Here is a 24,220-nt window from a genome sequence, read left to right on the forward strand (position 1 = left end):
CTGCACATGTGAGAAATACATCTGCAAAGTCCATGCACACACACGTGCGTATTGTCCTTCATGTCATAATTAGAGTTGATTGATTTATGTTCATCAAGTTTCTTGTTTTGTATCTATTATCATATTTTATTATTTTTTATTGTTGTTGTTTAAACACCTTGTTGGTGGGGAAAATGGTTAAAAAATGGGAGAAGACTACTTTTTTGTTGTTGAATTCCTCATTGTACAGTATATAAGAATATCACTATGTTGCCCAAAAAAGTTCAAGACTTTTATTTCCCTTCAATAAAATGCGTTCAAAACTACTTTCTGCACATTTCTGCTACTTTCTTAGGCTATACAAGTGCTACCTCTTGCTACAAAATTAATGTTTACACCTATGCAGCACCTTTAGCAATAATAATAATAATAAACCTCTACTTTAGTAAAGAAAACATTATGACAGGTATGTTTTAATAAAAACAAGTGGTGTCCACTGATCAAATGCAGTCTTTTTGAATTGTGAAAAGAGAAAACCCAGATATTCACAACGTTTGTGATGAATGACAGGTTGTTTCTTCATGCAAAATATTTGGGGTTTAAAATTCAATTAAGTTGCTTTATTTTAGGGGTTTAGTGAAGGCCTGTCATTTTTTAACCTTAGGACAAGGGGAGTATACAGAATGTTAAGACTACACAAGGGTTAAATCCTACTGTTCCACCATGGATTTGGAATTCATTGACAATTTGGACCACTTCTGGGAGAGGCCCCAGCTTCACAAGGGCTTGCATCTAAATATGAGAGGTGCAAAAGTTCCCTCAGAAAATATCGAAGAGGCTCTTATCACACATTTACTCAGCTGATCCCCGGTTCAGGTAATTCTTCCAATTCCAACTATTTCACAGCATTATCATCGTACTGCTATGGATTTCCATACTCCCTGGGGTATTGTCAGTAGTAATCTTGTACCCATAAAGTTTAACTATGTTGCTGTTAGCCAAAACGAGAGGCCTGCTGTGGTCAGCTTACCCAATGCTATTATTTAAAAATACCTACAGTATAAGGATACCCCTGCTGTTTTCAAAGCACGTAGAGGGCTTGGATGGTTCTACAGAAACGTGTGAAGCTTGATGTCAAAGATGGACCATATAGATGTCTGCATGCATGACACTAACCCTGCCACTCTGGTTCTCACAGAGACCTGGTTAATTGCTTGATTATGGATAAGGACATTGAAATAACAGATTACAAAATTTTCAGGTGTGATAGACTGAAAAAAGGTGTAGGGGTGGCTATATACAGTACAAGTCAAAGGTTTGGACAAACAAACACATGCAAGGGTTTTTCTTTATTTTTACTATTTTCTACATTGCAGAATAATAATGTTTAAATACTTGAGCTGTGCTTAATTTAGGTTGCATGTATAATGAAACCGATAGAATAGTCCCAGAAGTGCACACTCTTGGTATTATCTCAATCAGCTTCATGAGGTAGTCACATTGAATGGATTTCAATTAACAGGTGTGCCTTGTTAAAAGTTAATTAGTGTTTTACGTTTGAGCCAATCCGTTTTGTTGTGAAAAGGTAGGGGTTGATTTTATTGGATTTTATTAGGATCTCTTTAAGTCCTCATTTGGACTAATCTCACAAGAGTCCTTAAACATCAAAATACAATTTATAATACAATCACATTTTCACATATAACACACTGGGTGGTATACAGAAAATAGCCCTATTTGGTAAAAGACCCAAGTCCATATTATGGCAAGAACAGCTAAGAGAAACGACAGTCCATCATGACTTTAAGACATGAAGGTCAGGTAATGTGGAACATTTCAAGTGCTGTCGCAAAAACCATCAAGCGCAATGATGAAACTGGCCCTCATGAGGACCACCACAGGAAAGGAAGACTCAAGAGTTACCTCTGCTGCAGAGGATAAGTTCATTAGATCATTAGAGTTAACTGCACCTCAGATTGCAGCCCAAGTAAATCCTTCACAGAGTTCAAGTAACAGACACATCTCAACATCAACTGTTTAGAGGAAACTGTGAGAATCAGGCCTTTATGGTTGAATTGCTGCAAAGAAACCACGACTAAAGGACACCAATAAGAAGAAGAGATTTGCTTGGGCCAAGAAAACACTAGCAATGGACATTAGACCGGTGGAAATCTGTCCTTTGGTCCAGATTATAGATTTTTGGTTCCATCCGCTGTGTCTTTGTGAGATGCAGAGTTGGTAAACGGATGATTTTCGCATGTGTGTTTCCCACCGTGAAGCATGGAGGTGTGATGGTGAGGGGGTGCTTTGCTGGTGACCCGGTCTGTGATTTATTTAGAATTCAAGGCCCAGCATTCTGCAGCGATACGCCATTCCATCTGGTTTTGCGTTAGTGGGACTATAATTTGTTTTACAACAGGACCATGGCCCAACACACCTCCAGGCTGTGTAAGGTATATTTGACCAAGAAGGAGAGTGATGGAGTGCTGCATCAGATGACCTGGCCTCCACAATCACTCGACCTCAACCCAGTTGAGATGGTTTGGGATGAGTTTGACCCGCAGATTGAAGGAAAAGCAGCCAACAAGTGCTCAGCATAAGAGGGAACTCCTTCAAAACTGTTGGAAAAGCATTACTGGTGAATCTGGTTGAGAGAATGTCAAGAGTGTGCAAAACTGTCAATGCAAAACTTTGAAGAATCTAAAATATATTTGTTTAACACTTTTTTGGTTACTACATGATTCCATATGTGTTATTTCATAATTTGATGCCTTCACTATTATTCTACAATGTAGAAAATAGTAAAAACAACCCTTGAATGAGTAGGTGTGTCCAAACTTTTGACTGGTACTGTATGGGAAATTGACTCTTGTAGCATCATGTTCCCTAAGTGTCACTATTCCCAAAAAGTTTGAATTTCTGGTTACTTGTTTATAGCAGGTATTTTCTAATCTCTTTGTATATCTCAGGGTGACAAACGCCCGCTTTAAACACCTTAGAGTAACAAATATAGCTAATACATGATTCTCTATAGAACTTTCAGATCTCATTATGATGAGAAATCAGGCCTGAGCAAAGACAAAAAAGAGACTTGTTAGCCAATTGGCAGCTTTTCAGACAATTGAGAAATACATGTACTTGCTCAATTTAGAAAGTTGAATCCAGCTACTTTCTAAGTTCTATTTCTGACTGTTAGTGATCCGTCCAAATATTTAAAAACAGTAAATGCAATGAAGTTTGGGAATTCCCCTCCTTCCCTGCCTAAGCAAATTCTGTCAGACTCTGGCATCATTACTGGGAAAAATTAAATAAGTTGTGCTTTTAATCATGATTTTATCTCAGTACAATTTTAATTTGAAATAAATATTGGTTTAGCTGGCCCTGGTCAGTCAGTAGATGGCTCCTCCCTCTCCCAACCCCCAGTTGGATTGATGGAGGATCAGGCAACTTCTGGTGAATCTATGTTTTCATTTCAACAACTTTGTACTTGTCATGTGCTATATGCCTTGCTTGGAGATTGATGTAAAAACAATCCACTGAGGCAGATTTCCGTGATCCCTTCTTGCTGCAGCTTTCTTCTGCTCTGATTGCAGAATCTTTAACACATATTTGTACCCTTACGATTACTTCTGGTATCATCCCCACGGTCTGGAAGGCAGCACATATACCCCTTCACAAAGGTGGTGACCCTTGTGACCAAAATAATTACCGGCCCTTTTCCCTAGCAAACATTTTAGAATCCTTGGTAAATACTCAACTTAGATCCTTTTTAAACTTAAGATGTATTCTAAATGTACACCACCATCTCTGCTTCTGCTAAATTACGTTTTTTAATTGTTTGGATAGGAAAAAACATTGTGGAGCCCTTTTTATTGACCTGTCTAAGGCTTTCAACACTGTGGGTCACTCATTACTTATTCAGAGACTTACAATAATTGGTCTGAACCAGGCTGCATGTTGCAGGTTTTGAAAATTATTCATAGGACAGAACACAGTGTATTTACTGATGGTGTTAAATCGTGTTTTGTGGACATAACAGAGGGTGTCCCACAAGGTTAAAGTCTTGGTCAGTTCTTTTCACGATTTATATTAACAATATTGGTTCATCTGTAAAAACGTTCAACCTTCACCTGTATGCAGATTACACTTTTGTGTATGCTATTGCCCCCACGGCTGACCAGGCTCTTTCAGTCTGTCTTTATTGCCCTGCAGAGGGCCTTTGTTGAACTAAAGTTAGTGCTTAATGCAGGTTAAACAAAGTGTAAATATCTGGATATCCCGATACATGTTAATGAGTTGTTAAAAAGTTAAGTATAAAAATTGGCTTATTTTACAGGAATAGGTTGTACCTTACGGTAAATAGCAGAAAACAAATCATTCAGTCGATATTCATTCCGATTTTAAACGATGGCAATATAATTTATATGAATGCAGCTGCCATTGTATTGAAGCCACTGTATATAATAGTGCATAATGCTTCTTTACGGGCAGTAGGTTCAGCACACATCAATGTACTCTGTATGAGAAAGTAGGCTGGCCCTATTCGAAGTCTCACAGATCTATGCATTAAGCTTTTTTGTCTATAAAGCCCTCTTGTGTAAACTACCACCCTACCTTACTTCTCTGGTAACCTATAGAGATACAAGCTATCAGACAAGATCTCGGGAACGGTAAACTCTAGAGATCTCGGGAACGGTAAACTCTAGAGGTCCCTTCGATCTTGACAGAGATATGTAAATCTGTCTTTATCTATTTTGCACGTTGCTTGTGGAATGGTTTAAATTTCATGAATTGGTGCCTCTGATGCAGTCAGAGAGCTATGTGAGAACCTTTTTAAGGAATAATGTGTTTGTTTTTTATATTTCTATGATTGATCTTAAGTTTTTTTTATTTTGTATTGTGTTGTGTTTTTTTTGCTTGCTTAGATCTTGTATGTAACTAGGCCTATGTTTTGTACCTTTCCCCAGGTCATTGTTGCAAATGAGAATGTATTCTCAGTCAACTCACCCAATCTAATTTCAAAAGCTATTTTATATACCATAGGTTGCATGAGATTGGCTCTCGTTTTCTAAAAAATATGTACATAATCCCTGACGTACAACATTAGATACAAATCGCAGGATTTGACCATAGTATTTGTTTCAGTGTCGCTGAAATATGTTGACTTAGTTTTTGTCACAACAAACAAACATGGAAGTCTAAAATGTGATTGAGTATGTGGACACCCCTTCAAATGAGTGGATTCGTTAATTTCAGGCACACCTGTTGATGACAGGTGTATAAAATCGAGCATACAGCCAGTCAATCTCTATAGACAAACATTGGCAGTAGAATGGCCTTACTGAAGAGCTCATTGACTTTAAACGTGGCACCGTCATAGGATACCACCTTTCCTACAAGTCAGTTCATTACATTTCTGCCCTGCTAGAGCTGCCCCGGGCAACTGTAAGTGCTGTTATTGTGAAGTGGAAACGTCTAGGAGAAACAACATCTCAGCTGCGAAGTGGTAGGCCACACAAGCTCACAGAACGAATGAATAGTGACAACTGTAAAGTTTGGTGGAGGAGAATACTGGTCTGAGGCTGTTTGTCATGGTTCAGGCTCCTCAGTTCAGTGAAGAGAAATCTTAACGCTACAGCATCAATGACATTCTAGACGATTCTATGCTTCCAACTTTGTGGCAACAGTTTGGGGAAGGCCCTTTCCTGTTTCAGCATGACAATGCCCCTGTGCACAAAGCAAGGTCCATACAGAAATGGTTTGTCGAGACCGGTGTGGAAGAACTTGACTGATGTGCACAGAGCCCTGACCTCAACTCCATCGAACACCTTTGGAATGAATTGGAACGCAGACTTCGAGCCAGGCCTAATTGTCCAACATCAGTGCCTAACCTCACTAATGCTCTTGCGGCTGAATGGAAGCAAGTCCCCGCAGCAACGTTTCAACATCTAGTGGAAAGCCTTCCCAGAAGAGTGGAGGCTGTTATTGCAGTAAAGGGGGATCAACTCCATTTTAATGCCCATGATTTGGTAATGAGATGTTTGACGAGCAGGTGTCCACATAATTTTGGTCATATAGTGTACCTCTGCATATTTCAGCTGGCAAAGTAATGAAGCATGATGATTGAGCATGTGTATTTTAATAAGGTAATGGGCACAGGATCATTATTAATGCATGAAAATAGACCTGTTAGTCAAATTATAATATATTTTGTGTTCATACATTGCCAACTAGAATATACGGTACATTAGAGACACAGGGGTAATCATTTTCATTTATCAAGAGTAAAACTTTAATTTCAGTGGAACAGGATGTAATGCATAATAGCAACAGAGAGCAAAAGAGTTATTGGGTCAGTCTGTATTTTGTTATCCCACTCATTACCCAGAATGTCCGTGTTTCTTCAAGCGCTATTTGATAAAGAAACAGTGAACCTGAGTCGAGAGTGATGGCAGAAGATAGATGAGATAGGGTGAGAAATCTCCCAAGACTGCCTGTCCAAATGTGTGGCAGCTGGTTTGGACTGTCCCTGAAGTGCTTTAAAAATAGATCAGCGAAGAACCAGAGAGAAGGGGGAAAAAAACGAGGAATCGAGGTCATAACTTTAACACAGGGAGGAAATTCATTATGCGTCTTCAGCACCTATGTTCAGCTCAATGAGCAAGGTTGGTACAGGGGTGGGGGGTGGGGGGTTTGCTTATTCTAGTGTTTTTGTTTTTGTTTTCATTTGAATATTCAGAAAGTGCCTTCTGAATGTATTCACACCCCTTAATTTTTTCTCTCTCCACATTTTGTTGTTACAGCCTGAATTGAATATGCATGAAATGGAGATCTACACACAATAACCCACAATGTCAAAGTGAAATTTAGATTTTTGAAAAAATTAACACAGACCAAGGAGTTTTTTTTTTTTTTGCTTCTTAAAGAAGGGCATCTATTGGTAGATAAAACAGACACTGAATATCCCTTTGAGCATGGTGAAGTTATTAATTACGCTTTGGAAGGTGTTTCATTACATCCAGTCACTACAAAGATACAAGCGTTGTTCCTAACTCAGTTGCCAGAGAGGAAGGAAACTGCTCAGGGATTTCACCATGAGACCGAATGGTGATTTTAAAACAGTTACAGAGTTTAATGGCTGTGATAGGAGAAAACTGAGGATGGATCATGAACATTGTAGTTACTCCACAAAGACAGAGTGAAAGAAGGAAGACTGTACAAATAAAAATATTCCAAAACATGCATATGTTTGCAACAAGGCACGAAAGTAATCCTGCAAAAAATGTGGCAAAGAAATTGACTTATTGTACTGAGTACAAAGCATTATGTTTGGGTCAAATCCAACATATCAATGAGTATTTTCACATTTTCAAGCATATTGGTGGTTGCATCCTGCTATGGATATGCTCATCATCGGCATGGTCTAGGGTTTTTTTTTACCATAAAAATAAACAGAATAGAGTTAAGCACAGGCAAAATCCTGGAGGACAACCTGTTTCAGTCTGCTTTCCAACAAACACCGGGAGACAAATTCACCTTCGGCAGGACTTAAACCTAATACTCAAGGCCAAATATAGACTGGAGTTGCTTACCAAGACGACATTGAATGTTCCTGAGTGGCCTAGTTACAGGTTTGACTTAAAGCGGCTTGAACATCTATGGCAAGACTTGAAAATGGCTGTCTGGGCAATGATCAACAACCAACTTGACAGAGCTTAAAGAGTTTAAAAAACAATATTGGGAAAATATTGTACAATCCAGGTGTGCAAAGCTCTTAGACACTTACCCAAAAAGACTCACATCTCTGCTGCCAAAGGTGATTCTAATATGTAATGACTCAGAGGGTTGAAAACGTATCTAATGAAGATATATTAGTGTTTTATTTTTCATTAATAGTTTATTTTCTTCCACTTTGACATTACAGAGTATTTTGTATAGATTGTTAAAAAAAATTAACATCCATTTTAATCCCAATTTGTAACACAACAAAATACTTTCTGAAGGCATAGTACATCTTTGAACTATCAGGTTATGATTTATACTCAGTGACCCATAGCAATCCATTTGAGAGTGGTTACATTTCCACACCCCCATCCCTCTACTTCCTAAACATTGTGGCAGGGTCAGGCAGTTGAAATTACAGATTGTGGCTTTAATTGTTTGTACTGAATTAATTGCACACATGTACCGTCAAAATGTCCCTATCATCTAACAATAAGTAACAACAGCGTTAACTAATTATAGAAAGTGAGTCCTGGATTGCCCGCTAATGAGTAGAAATGAATCATTAATCAGCTCAGTCGTATAGCCGCTATATAGCCGGCTACCGAGTGGAGGACGGCTCATAATAATGGCTGGAACAGAGGAAATAGAATACCATCAAACACATGGAAACCATGTTTGATGTATTTGATACCACTACACTGATTCTGCTCCAGCAATTACCACAAGTCTGTTCTCCCCAATTAAGGTGCCACCAACCTCCTGTCAAGCTGCTTCATCATAATCAAGACCATAATTCAAATCAAATCACATTTATTTGTCACATGCGCAGAATACAACAAGTGTAGACCACCATGAAATGCTTACTCACCACCATACCAGGCGGTGAATGCAACCATGCTCTTGATGGTGCGGCAGTATAACTTTTTGAGGATCTGGGGACCCATGCCAAATCTTTTTAGTCTCCTGAGGTGGAAAAATCTGATCTAATCATATCAAATGTTACTGGTCACATACACATGATTAACACGTGATTAGCAGATGTTATTGTGGGTGTAGCGAAATGCTTGTGTTTCTAGCTCCTACAGTGCAGTAATATCTAACAAGTAGATATCTAACAAATTACACAACATATACCCAATACACACAAATCTAAGTAGGAATGAATTAAGACTATATACATATGGATGAGCGATGTCATAGCAGAATGGACTAAGATACAGTAGAATAGTATAGAAAACAGTATATACATATGAGATGAGTAATGCAAGTTATGTAAACATTATTAGGTGAATGAGATACCATAGAATAGTATAGAAAACAGTATATGCACATGAGATGAGTATTGCCAGATATGTAAACATTAAGTGACTAAGATACCATAAAGTGGCCAGTAATTCCTAGTATATGCCCATAGGCAGCAGCCCCCCCCCATTCAGCTGAAAAGGTGGCGCTAGGAATTCAAAAATATTCTTTAGAAATATTTAACTTTCACACATTAACAAGTCCAATACCTCAAATGAATGATAAACATCTTGTTCATCTACCCATCATGTCAGATTTTTTAAATGTTTTACAGCGAAAACACAACAAATATTTATGTTAGACCACCACCAAATCAATGGAAAAAAGCAGCCATTTTTTCCAGCCAAAGATAAAAATCACAAAAACAGGATTAGAGATCAAATTAATCACTAACCTTTTGAAAATCTTCATCAGATGACAGTCATATGACATGTTACACAGTACATTTATGTTTTGTTCGATAATATGCATTTTTATATCCACAAATCTCGGTTTACATTGATGCCATGTTCAGAAATTCCTACAAAATATCCGGAGGAATTATAGAACGCCAGATAACAGAAATACTCATCATAAACTTTGACTAAAGATATATGTTCTACATATAATTAAAGATACACTGGTTCTTAATGCAACCGCTGTGTCAGATTTTTTAAAAACGTTACGGAAAAAGCCTAACATTGCAATAATCTGAGACGGCGCTCAGACAGTATTTCTCCGCCATGTTGGAGTCAACAGAAATACGAAATTACAACATAAATATTCCCTTATCTTTGATGATCTTTCATCAGAATGTAGTGCAAGGAGTCCTAGTTCCACAATAAATTGTTGTTTTGTTCCATAACGTCCAATACTAGTGTCCAAGTAGCTGCATTTGCTATCACTTTCAGCTCACGTGCCCAAAAACTGACTGCTGGTCCAAGATAACTCGCACGAAAACTTCCAAAAGATATATTCCAGGTCGAATAAACTGGTCAAACTAAGTAGAGAATCAATCTTCAGGATGTTATTATCATATATATCCAATAACGTTCCAACCGGATCATACGTTTTCATCTGGAGCCAAATGGAACAGCGGTATCTCCCACAGAGAAATGCGCCACAGGAAAATGGCATTCTGTCGGGACACTGACTATTTCCCCTCCCATTCGGTCAAAGTTCACAGCAAATGCTCCATTCCACTTTCTACTGAATGAGGACATCTAGTGGAAGGCGTAGGAAGTGCTTCCAGATCCATATCTTGTTGGGAAAGGAGGGGGTGATGACGTCAAAGTTGCCCCAACTTTCAGAATTTCACTTCTTGTTGGAAGATTGCCTGCCCTATGAGTTCTGTTATACTCACAGACATAATTCAAACAGTTTTAGAAACTTCAGAGTGTTTTCTATCCAATAGTAATAATAATATGCATATATTAGCAATCTAGGACAGAGTTTGATGCAGTTCACTATGGGCACGCAATTCATCCAAAGTGAAAATACTGCCCCCTATCCTCAACAAGTTTTAATGTGCTAGTGATGGAAGTTTAACAGTCTGTTGACCTTGAGATAGAAGCTGTTTTTCAGTTTCTCGGTCCCAGCTTTGATGCACCTGTACTGACCTCGCCTTCTGGATGATAGCGGGTGAACAGGCAGTGGCTCGGGTGGCTGATGTCCTTGATGATCTTTTTGGCCTAACTGTCACATCGGGTGCTGTCGGTGTCCTAGCTTGCCTCCGGTAATGCATTGGGCAGACCACACTACCTTCTGGAGAGCCTTGCAGGGCGGTGCATTTTCTGTACCAGATGCTTTCAATTGTGCATCTGTAAAAATTTGTGATGGTTTTGTCGTGTCCTCTTCACGACTTTCTTGATGTGTTTGGGCCATGATAGTTTGTCACTTCGACCTTCTTCCTTGATATTTTCATTGATATTGTTAACAAACACACCCCCATGAAGAAAATTAGAATTAATAACAGCTTCAGCCCCTGGTTCGACCGTGTTCTTGCAGAGTTACTCCACCTCAATAATTGCATTTGGCGAAATGCTCGGCACATGCATACTCAGTCTGACTGGCTCTCGTTCAGGAAAATGAAAAATAAGTCCATTCGGGCTATCTGGAAAGCCAAAGTTAGTGACTTTAAGGAGCAGTTCTCTCTCTGTGGGTCTAACCCCAAAAAGTTCTGGAAAACAGTTGAAGACCTGGAGAATAAACCCTCCTCCTCGTAGCTGCCCATGTCCCTTAAAGTTGATGATGTTGTTGTTACTGACAAGAAGCACATGGCTGAGCTTTTTAACCACCACTTCATTATGTCAGGATTCCTATTTTACTCAGCCATGCCCCCTTGCCTGTCCAACATTTCCTCATCTCTCACCCTTCTAATGTGACTAGCCCTGATGCTCCTCCCTCTTTTTCCCCTGCTCAGCTAACAAAGTTTCTCCCTGCGGGCGGTCACTGAGTCCGAGGTGCTAAAGGAGCTCCTTAAACTTGACCCCCCCAAAAAACATCTGGGTCAGATGGTTTAGACCCTTTCCTCTTTAATGTTGCTGCCCCTATAATTGCCAAGCCTATCTCTGACTTTCTTAACCTGGCTCTTCTCTCTGGGGGGTTCCCATTGCTAGGAAGGCAGTCACTGTTCGTCCTTAATTTAAAGGGGGGGGGGGATCAAGCTGATCCTAAATGTTATAGGCCTATTTCTATTTTGCCCTGTTTATCAAAAGTGTTGGAAAAACTTTTCAATAATCAACTGACTTGCTTCCTTGATGTCTATAGTATTCTCTCTGGTTTGCAATCTGGTTTCTGCTCAGGTTATGGATGTGTCACTGCAACCTTAAATGTCCTCAATGATGTCACCATTGCCCTTTATTCTAAACAATGTTGTGCTGCTATTTTTAATGACTTGGCCAAAGATTTTGATACAGTAGACCATTCCATTATTGTGTGCCGAACAAGGAGTATTGGTGTCTCTGAGGGGTCTTTGGCCTGGTTTGCTAACTACCTCTCTCAAAGAGTGCAGTGTATAATGTCAGAACATCTGCTGTCTCAGCCACTGCCTGTCACCAATGGTGTACCTCATGGCTCGATCCTAGGCCCAACGCTCTTCTCAATTTACATAGCTCAGGCAGTAGGAAGCTCTCTTATCCATTTAAATGCAGATGATGCAGTCTTAAACTCAGCTGACCCCTCCCCAGATTTTGTGTTAAACACTCTACACTAGGAGTGCCGCTTCTGGATGAGCATTTTCTTGTTTGCTTATGGCCTTATACAACTCGCTGAGTGCGGTCTTAGTCCAAGTTTGGGGTGGTAAATAGATGGCTACAAAAAATAGAGATGAAAACCAGTGGTGGAAAAATTATTCAATTGTCATACTTTAGTAAAAGTAAAGATACCTTAATAGAAAATGACCTAAGTAAAAGAGAAAGTCACCCAGTAAAATATTACTTGAGTAAAAGTCTAAAAGTATATGATTTTAAATATACTTAATTATCAAAAGTAAATGGAATTACTAAAATGTACTTAAGTTCCTTATATTAAGCAAACCAGACGGCACACTTTTCTTGCTTTTTTTATTGATGGTTAGCCAGGGGCACACTCCCAACACTCAGACATAATTTACAAATGAAGCATTTGTGTATAGTGCGTCTGCCAGATCAGAGGCAGTAGGGACGACCAGGGATGTTCTCTTTATAAGTGTGTGAATTGGACCATTTTCTTGTCAAAATGTAACGAATACTTTTGGGTGTCAGGGAAAATGTATGGAGTAAAAAGTGCATTATTGTCTTTAGGAATGTAGTGAAGGTAAAGTAAAAGTTGCCAAAAATATAAATAGTAAATGAATGTGCACATACCCCAAAAAACTTTACACCACTGATGAAAACTCTCTTGGTAGATAGTGTGGTCTACAGCTTATCATGAGGTACTCTACCTCAGGCAAGCAATATCTCAAAAAACCAGTGTCAACGTCAACAGTGAAGAGGCGACTCCAGTATCCTGACCTTATAGGCAGAGTTCCTCTGTCCAGTGTCTGTGTTCTTTTTCCCATCTCAATCTATTATTTTTATTGGCCTGTCTGAGAAATAGCTTTTTCTTTGCAATGCTGCCTAGAAGGGCAGCATCCCGGAGTCACCTCTTCACTGTTGACGTTGAGACTGGTGTTTTGCAGGTACTATTTAATGAAGCTGCCAGTTGAGGATTTGTGAGGCATATGTTTCTCAAACTAGACACTCTAATGTACTTGTCCTCTTGCTCAGTTGTGCACTGGGGCCTCCCAACCCTCTTTCATTTCTGGTTAGAGCCAGTTTGCACTGTTCCGTGAAGGGAGTAGTACACAGCGTTGTACCAGATCTTCAGTTTCTTGGCAATTTCTCACATGGAATAGCCTTCATTTCTCAGAACAAGAATAGACTGATGAGTTTCAGAAGAAAGTTCTTTGTTTCTGGCCATTCTGAGCCTTTATCAATCCCATGCTCCAGATGCTCAACTAGTCTTAAGAAGGCCAGAACAACAGTTTTCAGCTGTGCTAACATAATTGCAAAAGGGTTTTCTGTGATGATCCTGATGAGCCTTTTAAAATGCTGAACTTGGATGCAATGGTGTACATATAGTGAAATGTAAATACCACAGTAAAATCAAATGCACCTGTGAACCTTAATTGTATCTGCAGTCACAATGTCAGCAGTCTGTAACACTGACCTGGGAGCCACAACAACACACACTGCATTACACTTTATTACAGCATGTTAGTTGCCATGTCCTGTAATGGACTGAGTTATTCAATGACAACATCTAAACATAGCAATGGCCACCCCTAGTAAAGCGATAACAAATGCTCTCCTCATACACCTCCCTTCAACACAACATCAGCCTTACCCCCTCCAATATTCAAGGCTGTGGGTTCATGTCAATTAAACATTCGATAGAGAACTGCCACTGTATTGGTGCAGTGGAACTCAGTGCTCTTATATAATAGCGGCAGCTTTGGCTTAATGGTGTCTGACAATGAGGCTGGAGTTTGGGCGGCCTGTCTATGGCAGGAAGCAGCACAGAGTGGTCCTCTGGCGGCAGGCCAGCACTGAGGAGCAGCTAAACCACCAGCCTGGAGGCAGAATTAAGGGAATTACTTGATGTGTGATTTTTGGCAGCATTTTGTCTCTGACGGAATAAAATACAAAGGAAATCGGGATGAGCTGAGTATAAGAGCTCAGGTGCCTCTCCAATCACTGTGATTGAGTGAGGGGGGTGAAGAAGTAAAATAGTAATTTTATTCAAAACTAATTATCATATGCCATTTAGCAGACATTTTACAGCTGAAGTCGGAAGATTACATGCACCTTAGCCAAATACATTTAAACTGAGGTTTTCACAATTCCTGACATTTAATCTTAGTAAAAATTCCCTGTCTTAGGTCAGTTAGGATCACCACTTTATTTTTAGACTGTGAAATGTCAGAATAAGAATAGAGAGAATAAATTATTTCAGCTTTAATTACTTTCATCACATTCCCAGTGGGTCAGAAGTTTACATACACTAAATTACTATTTGGTAGCATTGCCTTTAAATTGTTTAACATGGGTCAAACGTTTCGGGTAGCCTTCCACAACCTTTCCACAATAAGTTGGGTCAATTTTGGCCCATTCCTTGCTCGCCATGCTTTTTCAGTTCTGCCCACACATTTTCTATGGGATTGAGATCAGGGCTTTGTGATGGCCACTCCAATACCTTGACTTTGTTGTCCTTAAGCCATTTTGACACAACTTTGGAAGTATGCTTGGGGTCATTGTACTTTTGGAAGACCCATTTGCGACCAAGCTTCAACTTCCTGACTGATGTCTTGAGATGTTGCATCAATATATCCACATCATTTCTCTACCTCATGATGCCATCTATTTTGTGAAGTGCACAAGTCCCTCCTGCAGAAAATCACCCCCATAACATGATGCTGCCACCCCCGTGCTTCACGGTTGGGATGGTGGTCTTCGGCTTGCAAGCCTCCTCCTTTTTCCTCCAAACATAACGATGATCTTTATGGCCAAACAGTTCTATTTTTGTTTCGTCAGACGAGAGGACATTTCTCCAAAAAGTATGATATTTGTCTCCATGTGCAAGTGCAAACTGTAGTCTAGCTTTTTTATGGCAGTTTTGGAGCAGTGGCTTCTTCCTTGCTGAGCGGCCTTTCAGGTTGTGTCGATATAGGTCTCGAAGGCTGCGTAAACCATGGTGTTTATACTTGCGTACTATTGTTTGTACAGATGAACATGGTAAATTCAGGCCGTTGGAAATTGCTCCCAAGGATGAACCAGACTTGTGGAGGTCTACAATTCTTTTCTGAGGGCTTGGCTGATTTCTTTTGATTTTCACATGATGTCAAGCAAAGAGGTACTGAGTTTGAAGGTAGGCCTTGAAATACATCCACAGGTACACCTCCAATTGACTCAAATGATGTCAGTTAGCCTATCAGAAGCTTCTAAAGCCATGACATCATTTTCTGGAATTTTCCAAGCTGTTTAAAGGCACAGTCAACTTAGTGTATGTAAACTTATGACCCACTGGAATTGTGATACAATGAAGTATAAGTGAAATAATCTGTCTGTAAACAATTGTTGGAAAAATGACTTGTGTCATGCACAAAGTAGATGTCCTAATCGACTTGCCAAAAATACATTTGTGGAGTGGTTGAAAAACAAGTTTGAACTTTTCTAGTGCAGGGGTTCCGCTAGCGGCAACATTCCGCTGAAAAGGCAGCGCACGAAATTCAAAAATATTTTTTTGAAATATGTAACTTTCACACATTAACAAGTCCAATACAGCAAATGAAAGATAAACATCCTTTTTAATCTACCCATCATGTCCGATTTCAAAAATGCTTTACAGCTAAAGCAGAACATATGATTATGTTAGGTCATAGCCAAGTAAAAAAAAACAGCCTTTTTTCCAGACAAGGATAGGACATCATGGACATTCATGGATCATGGACACTCATAGGACATCATGTTACACAATACATGTATGTTTTGTTCGATAATATGCATATTTATATCCAAAAATCTCACTTTAGATTGGCGCCTTACGTGCAGTAATGTTTTGATTCCAAAACATCCGATGATTTTTCAGAAATACTCATAAAATAAAGGGTAACACTGGTGCTTACTCATACTTATCTTTTATTTACAAGGTATTATTAACTAAGAATTCAACAAAAGTTGTGTCACAGAATCTCAAAGAAACCAAAATGTAATTCCTACATAGCTACCTGGCAGGGAGCTGTAAAACAAAGCTTAATTAAATAAAGCCTTATACTAGGATTGCTCTTTAGAGAAGCGAAGCTAACAGTTTCTCCCATTTATTTTTCTTTCTCCTTTTTGCCAGTCTAAATTACAGTGGGATGTGCCTTGCCTCTGACGCCCAATTCAGTGACTTCCTAGATGGGATGGGCCCTGCACAGTTTGTTGGGCGACAGACATTAGCCACAACATCATTGGGTGAGAGTTACAACGCTGTGCTTGAGATAGCTCTGGAGCCAAAATAAGTCCCTTAAATTTGATTTGATTTGATTTGATTTATTTAACCTTTATTTAACTGGACAGATATATTGTGCAGTAATGGACAGAAGGGGCCACACTTCACCACATGAGCAAAATATATATTGTTTGTCTTAAAGTAAAAAGATTTGTGTGGTTTCATGAGTTAGGACATGTATTAAAATAGGTAATGTGTATGAACCATACAGCCAACATTCAATAGTAGTAAAGTTTGTGAGTGTGAGTGAGTGACTATAGTCATAGATATGTTTATAATTATCCAGGTGATGTTGAAATAGGCCTGTTGGAGAGAAATGGTGGTTTGGAGGTGGAGATTGTGCAGGCCAGAGGACTCACACAGAAACCTGGATCCAAAGGACCTCCAGGTGAGCAAGGAGATGCAACCATCATCTAATCCCTTTAGTTCTCTGGGAGATGATATCCAATCAGAACTCAAAATAAACCATATATTGCTACAGTGGAGGAAGAAACAAAACAATTTTTGAGACACTGCAAACCTTGTTCCTCATGGTAGATTTCAAGATGTCAAAGTCTAATCTTTAATCTTGTAATCTGAAATGGGGGATGAAAAGCGTATCTGTGTGATCTGATTGCTTTGAGGTATTACGCGTTCCCCAGAGACACACAATGCAATAATACCTGTCTTCTCTTGTTGCCAGCGGCTTACATTAAAGTGTACCTACTTGAAAAGGGGATCTGTGTTGCAAAAAAGAAGACAAAGTCGGTTAGGAAATCCCTGGACCCTCTGTATAACCAAGTGCTGGTGTTCTCGGAGAGTCCACAGGCGAAAGTCGTTCAGGTAAGGTAAAACAGTTTTCAGTCTTTCAGTCACTATTCACTCCATATGTTCATCAGTTTCATGTTCATAAGGGCACGCAATGGAAAATGTTTAAAAATGTTTTGATCATGAGTATCCAGGTCCAGGTAGTCCCTCCCCTTTTCCATCTGTTTTCTTCCGCTTGGTGCCCAATGAACATGGCCCTGGTGGTCTCTACGATAATTACAATGGCAGTGACTGCGGCAATCAAAGATACTGTATCTCTGAATATTTACTCCTGTTGACGATAACCTCAAATGCAGGACACCGGGCTAATGTTAACTAGTGTTGTTGTCTAATTTTGTAGACTAGCCTATAAAGATGTAAAGACAACATCATGTAAAGTATATCTATAAGTGTAGCGTCAGCTACCATCTACCATTACCAGTGGAACAAATTCCTTGCCCCGAAGGTGCAATCAGACGATGAAAAGTGATGATTTGGACGATTGCTCCAGGAAGCCTGATATACAAGTCCACGGGAGATTTTTCTCCACTCATTCTTTCCTCCCTGCTCCCTTTCACACCTTCTTCCTGTTTACTTCTCACACACACACCTGTGGCAGTACAGACATACAAAATCCGTTTCTATTAGTATGGGATCAGGCTTGCCCACTCGGCTATGAGAACAAGCACAATGGAAGGACTGAAGGCATACTGAGTTTACTCCACCGACATTCATTAGTGACTGTGCCAAAGAAAGAATAAAGTATAGTGACTGCCCTATTTTCATATTTTGATAGCCTTATCCATTTGAGCCAGGCTCTGTATTTCCCAAGTTTAGTTTCTCTATTGAAGCCGCAAAAGGGCTCTGCATGGATATGGCTAACTAAAGTCATGCCCTAGCAGGTTAGAACAGAACAGAGAGGTTAATAGCCTTTCGAAACAGTCACTGTTTACTTGACAGCTTGTGAATAATCCCAGCAATGATTTGGTGTCCTATCACTGCATAATTAGATCTTTGCACCTCCCTCCTTATCATTCTGTTCAGACACATTTCTGCCTCTAAGAGACTTGGCATGGGAACACAGGGATAAACTGCCTGGTTTTATGGTATTAGAAAGGAAAGGGGATGTTGAACATTCATCTGAAATAACATTTTCAGAGGAGAACATTTACTCCTTTCTGTCATAACAAACATTATAGGCTTAAATAGAACCCAGCCCCTCTGCAAAATGTCCTCTGGAAACCTGAGGTTGAGGAGGAACCATATTTGTAGTGGATGCCGAGGCAGGGAAACAATCTTCCGTCCAAAGATTGAGAGACATTAGTAGAAGTGATTTGTCTACTGAGTCACAGAGGAAATCAATTTTGGTCATTGATTATTTTGTCCTGCAGGAAATAGCATCTCTGTTTGTCTCACTGACATTCCCATTTTATTTCTCCAACAGGTGATTGTTTGGGGAAACTACGGACGCATGGATCGTAAATGCTTCATGGGTGTCGCCCGCATCTTATTGGAGGAGCTGGATTTGACGAGCATGGTGATTGGCTGGTACAAGCTTTTCCCCACCTCGTCCATGGTGGACCCCACGATGGCACCATTGATCCGGCACTCTTCCCAACTGTCCTTGGAGAGCACCGTGGGCCCATCCTTTGAGCGCTCTTAAGAACTTTGCTAACAGGCTCTTTTTTGAACACACCCTTCCCTTTGTGTGCCCCCCAAAAGAAATGCACTACCCCTTCAGAGGGACATATATTGACCATAGTGTACTGCTCTGAGATGGTTAGTGACACTGGCCTTGCACTGTTTTTCAGAAAAAAAAATCTTTTAAACAAGCAGAAAAAGGGGGCACCAAAGTTCTAGAAAGACTTTGAGAATAGGATTTCCTTATTCTTACTCTTGACTTGGGCTGTTTTTTTTACATGGCCCCAGATAATATGTCAATGCATGTCATGGGAGCAAGAGAGAGGTTTGCAACCCTCCTCTGGGGATGTTTCATTCCTGTGTTCTGGTGGCAGCCATTGGGTCTGAAGCTGAAGGTTGCAACACAGAGGGAAATGTGCAATATCATGGTTGTAATGTAGCTGGTACAGAAGCAAATAAGCCAACACAAGTTCTAGACATCTACCACCAAGGAAAGCAGATTCTCTCTACAATTAAATAAAGAGCTGAGAATTCAAATTTAAATTGAGCTTAAGTGTTGTTTGAATAGATTTAAGATTGTCTTTGAAGCTTGTCTAATATTTTAACAGTTTCAACTGTGCCAATTTACCAGTAAGTGTCTTGACTTTGTGGCTTGTGCCATTGTTCAAAAGGGTAATTTTGGAAAGGAAACATCTGATTACAGCTCGTGACAGGGGCACTGAAGATTCAGTTAGAGCTGTCCTTTTTTAAATTACAATGATCATTATGACACTGTCAAAGCAGGTAGTGATTAACACAACTCCACAAGTGAAGCAGTGAGGAAAGCTTGAAATATATTTTTTCATCATCTACAAAGGTCTGAGAGGAAATATGACAGATATATAATTAAATCAAAGGAATTTACAGAAAATTGTAGAGCTGTAGGGTAATGAAAATAACATGTATTTTATTTGGCCGCTTTATTATAGATGTTTTTCTATGAATGTTAGTCTTGAGTGAGCCAAAGTGTGTTTTCTGATTTATTTGATTAATGTTCAAAGGGCAGAGACGCAGAACTTGGTAGCATAGTAAGGTTGTAGCATTAGGTGGTAGCATCTGCATGACAGAATACCGTATTAGCTTATCACAAAATAATAATAGTAAGCATGAGATATTACAAGGGGAAGTGAAACAACACAAGTTGGTTAAAACTCAATTGTAAATTGATTGAGGAACTAAACGACAAAACACACACAGTGCCAACGAACAGTTAAAAGTGGTTCAACCTGTAGAATGGTCGGGAAATAAACAGAAGATTATGGCCAATGTTCTGGTCAGAGGGGATAGGCTTTTAACCATTCACTGGAACATTGTGTATTGTCCTTAACATGTAGCAGTTCAGTTCAGATTTATGAAGATTATTGCAATTCTGACTTATGTGCTACTGTTGAAAACAGAATAGCTGTATTAACTATTAAGAAACAAGTGTATTTGGTCCGTTTAAGTACTACACAGAACACCTGGGTCTAGCTAGAATGAGCCTACATGTTGTGTATAATGTATTAAGTCAAATTTTTATGAAATGTAAAAAAATAAAAATAATATGGAGACAACATTTTGAAAATGCTGAATTAACTTGAAGACTAAATTCAAGTCTTAAGATGAACATTAAATTGTAGGCACAGCATCAAAGTGATAAAGATAAGAGCTCACTAGAGCAGGTAGCACTGGTACAGGAATATGATACCAAGACTTACTGTTTTGAAACATGTATTTTTCCAACCAATATCTTAATTTTGTAAAGCAATAAGTAGCGCAGCACCCATCCACAACAATCCACAACAAACCTCCATGTTATGTCCCTCGAAGTGTGATGTATAAGGCTAAAACTATTATTAAGCTAATACAACCTGTAAGTAATTTATATGCAATCCAGTGTAGACAATAAGTGTGTAAAGTATGTATGTACTGTATGTATGTATGTATGCATGCATTTGTGTGAGTGAGTGTATAAGTGTATGCATGTGTTTGAACTGACAAATGCTACATCATTAGGATGGCCCAATAGGACAAGAGGACAACATTAAACAGAGTTGGTGATATGTTGAGAAACAGTTTCACTCATAGTCTGACCAGAAAACTCATTTACCACATTGTACCAAGTTTACAATCAAACAAGAAAACATTTGGATTGAACCTTTACTAGCCTGAACATATTATATAGAAGAGACATGAAAAGAAAGACGCCATATTATTAAAGAATATTGGAAAAACTAGTTAAGGATTTAAAACATTTGTAAAAAAGTGCATTGTACTGTACGATTGTATTTTGTACATTTCACACATGAAAAAATGTATAGATCAAATCAATCTACTTATCTTAAATGGAATGTTTTTGTATTTTTTATTTCTTTGTGCCAAAATATTTTCTTTTTATATGTAAAACAAACCTTTGGGGAAAAATCTATGTTTTCAAAAATAACTGATATTATTTAGTACCATGTCAACTGAAAGATACACATGGCATTAAATAATCTCCATTTTAAAACTGAAGTCATTTTCCAATCAAAAACTGATGGAAGGTTTTAGTTTGAGGAATAACCTTTATCAATTAAAGACAATAGATTCCAGGCTTCTGTTCCTTATTCCATTACTTTCAAAATCAATTTAAAGTAGCTATATGAAAAATTAAGAAAAGAAAATAATATTGACATTGCATGGTTGTCATTCACCTACTTTAGTACTTCGGTGTACCATTTTGGATTTCCAAATGGAATGGAACATGGTTTATTGTAAAATTCACTAACTGTGATATAATAAAAAATAAATGTTATGATTGAATGAAAAACATTGGTATTGAAGGAAATGTTTGAAGAATGCTCAAAATATTAACCATGTAACTACTTACAAGTGCAACCCGATTTCAAATTTAACTTGTGGTTGTCTCATATACTGTATCTCAGCCATAGAGGTATGATATCGCCTATCCAACAGTTTAATTCATGGGTCTGATGCAGTGGTGTGTGACTTTGAGTTTGTTGTAATGAGATGTTTCAATATGGTTAATTGGTGGAGAATGTCAAAAACACAAAAAAATGTGCTATCATCAGAATCCTTATCCCTTTTGTTTTACTCGTATCTGTCATGCACATCTAAATTCATTACCATCAATTGTGATGCAAGTAGAGGCCTTAAAAACACAAGAATCATACCAGATGACTTAACAATCCTAAAATGTAATTCAAGGGGAAAAAAAGTGTGAAAATGTGAACTGTTTTTTTTCTCTTCGATGTCTCAACTTATTTTGAATTCAATTTTGTCCAATGCTTATTTTGTCACAGTTTCATTTGCCCCATGCGTCTCTGTTGCTTTGCGGGTTTGGGTATTTAAAAGAGGAAAGCACTGTTTTATGTTCGTGAAATACATGGGGGTGTTTCAACTACACCCAGAGCATATCATTTTCTTGTGCAGAGGTGTGGGATGAAATGGGGAACACATCCTTTCTGATGCTGTTAAACATGTGGATCCTTGGTTTATTCACAATAATTTATAACATGAATATTTGAAATTCTTTCAAACTAATTGTTGAGTAATGCACAATTTGGTGAATTATTATTCTATTCCAACTGTCAATAAAATAGTTTACTCCTATTTGTAACAACATGTTGTGAACATTCCTGTGTGTATCTTTGACAGACAACATGAAATCAACAGATTATGGTAAGCAATCAAATCTATACCGATACATCAATGTTAATTATTTATGAACGGATTATGTAAACAATGCAACCTAGCCTAAAGTCATATTTTCTGCATTTTCAGACTCTTGGCCTGAGGAATAAAGTTACCTACAGCATTTGTAGACTGTATAGGGCACTCCATGGCGGTCATAGACAGAGCACAGCCTGGTTGTTGGTTGTCCTTTGCAGAGTGCACATTACTCTGTGTCATGGTTTTAAAAAATGAATTCCATGTGGCTGCACATGTCTTCCCAGGACAGTCTTGTATTTCAGCCCCTCTTCAGGTTTCCCAACTTTTCTTTCAACAAAAATATCCTTTTGTCAGCAAGACACATAAATTATTTCAGGCTACAAGAGTGTAAACCCAAAGACAATTGCTGAATGTCATTACACTTTTTGAGCTGTTACATACAGTAAATCAAATGCTGTGAGTGCACAGTGCAGTTTGGATGCTGGAATTACTTTGAAGTGGATGAACATACATAGGGAACTTACTTTTTTAATTGATTTGTTTGAATTGTTTGAATAGACCTCCGAAGGTCACGGAATAATTTGGCCTCTAGTCCTTTTTCGTGTGAATGTCAACACAACAGACTTCTGCTTGTGTCTGGGAGCCTTCCTGGCTCTCAGTCTCTTTTAAGATCTGCTTCAACTTCCTGTGATTTGATTAGTGTGTAGTACAGTAAGGTCACACTCATCCACACACCCGACTATACACACCTCATATAGAGTACCAGTCAAATGTTTGGACACACCTACTCATTCAAGGGTTTTTCTTTATTTGTTCTTTTTTCTACATTGTCGAATAATGGTGAAGGAATCAAAACTATGATATAACACATATGAAATCATGTAGTAACCAAAAAAGTGTTAAACAAATCAAAATATATTTCATATTTTAGATCTTCAAAGTAGCTTCCTCTTTATGACAGCTTTGCACACTCTTGGCATTCTCTCAACCAGCTTCACCTGGAATGCTTTTCAAACAGCCTTGAAGGAGTTCCCACACATACTGAGCACTTGTTGGCTGCTTTTCCTTCACTCTGCAGTCCAACTCATCCCAAACCATCTAAATTGGGTTGAGATCAGGTGATTGTGGAGGCCAGGTCATCTGATACAGCACTCCATCACTCTTCTTCTTGGTCAAATAGCCCTTACACAGCCTGGAGGTGTGCTGGGTCATTGTCCTGTTGAAAAACAAATGACAGCCCCACTAAGCGTAAACCAGATGGGATGGTGTATCGCTGCAGAATGCCGTGGTAGCCATGCTGGTTAAGTGTGCCTGGAATTCTAAATAAATCACAGACAGTGTCACCAGCAAAGCACCCCCACACCATCACACCTCCTCTATGCTGCATGGTGGGAACCAAACATAAGGAGATAATCCATTGACCTACTCTGCATTTAACAAAGACATGGCGGTTGGAACCCAAAACCTCAAATTTGGACTCATCAGACCAAAGGACAGATTTCCACCGGTCTAATATCCATTGCTCGTGTTTCTTGGCCTAAGAAGGTCCCTTCTTTTTGGTGTACTTTAGTACTGGTTTCTTTGCAGCAATTTGACCATGAAGGCC

The 24,220-nt window shown here is 38.9% G+C and overlaps 1 protein-coding gene across 1 annotated transcript in view; it reads left to right on the top strand.

Moving 5' to 3' along the window:
• rims4 (regulating synaptic membrane exocytosis 4) overlaps positions 1 to 22,561 on the top strand; it is a 44,685-nt gene extending 22,124 nt beyond the window's left edge. The window contains exons 3-6 of the mRNA XM_024426409.1: positions 16,348 to 16,460; positions 16,784 to 16,885; positions 17,180 to 17,319; positions 18,728 to 22,561. Coding sequence (XP_024282177.1) covers positions 16,348 to 16,460; positions 16,784 to 16,885; positions 17,180 to 17,319; positions 18,728 to 18,946 — 574 coding nt within the window. The 3' untranslated portion in view covers positions 18,947 to 22,561. The remainder of the gene's footprint in view (positions 1 to 16,347; positions 16,461 to 16,783; positions 16,886 to 17,179; positions 17,320 to 18,727) is intronic.
• Positions 22,562 to 24,220: the final 1,659 nt, after the last annotated feature.

The sequence above is a fragment of the Oncorhynchus tshawytscha genome, linkage group LG07 (assembly GCF_018296145.1).
Source record: "Oncorhynchus tshawytscha isolate Ot180627B linkage group LG07, Otsh_v2.0, whole genome shotgun sequence".
Lineage (NCBI taxonomy): Eukaryota > Metazoa > Chordata > Actinopteri > Salmoniformes > Salmonidae > Oncorhynchus > Oncorhynchus tshawytscha.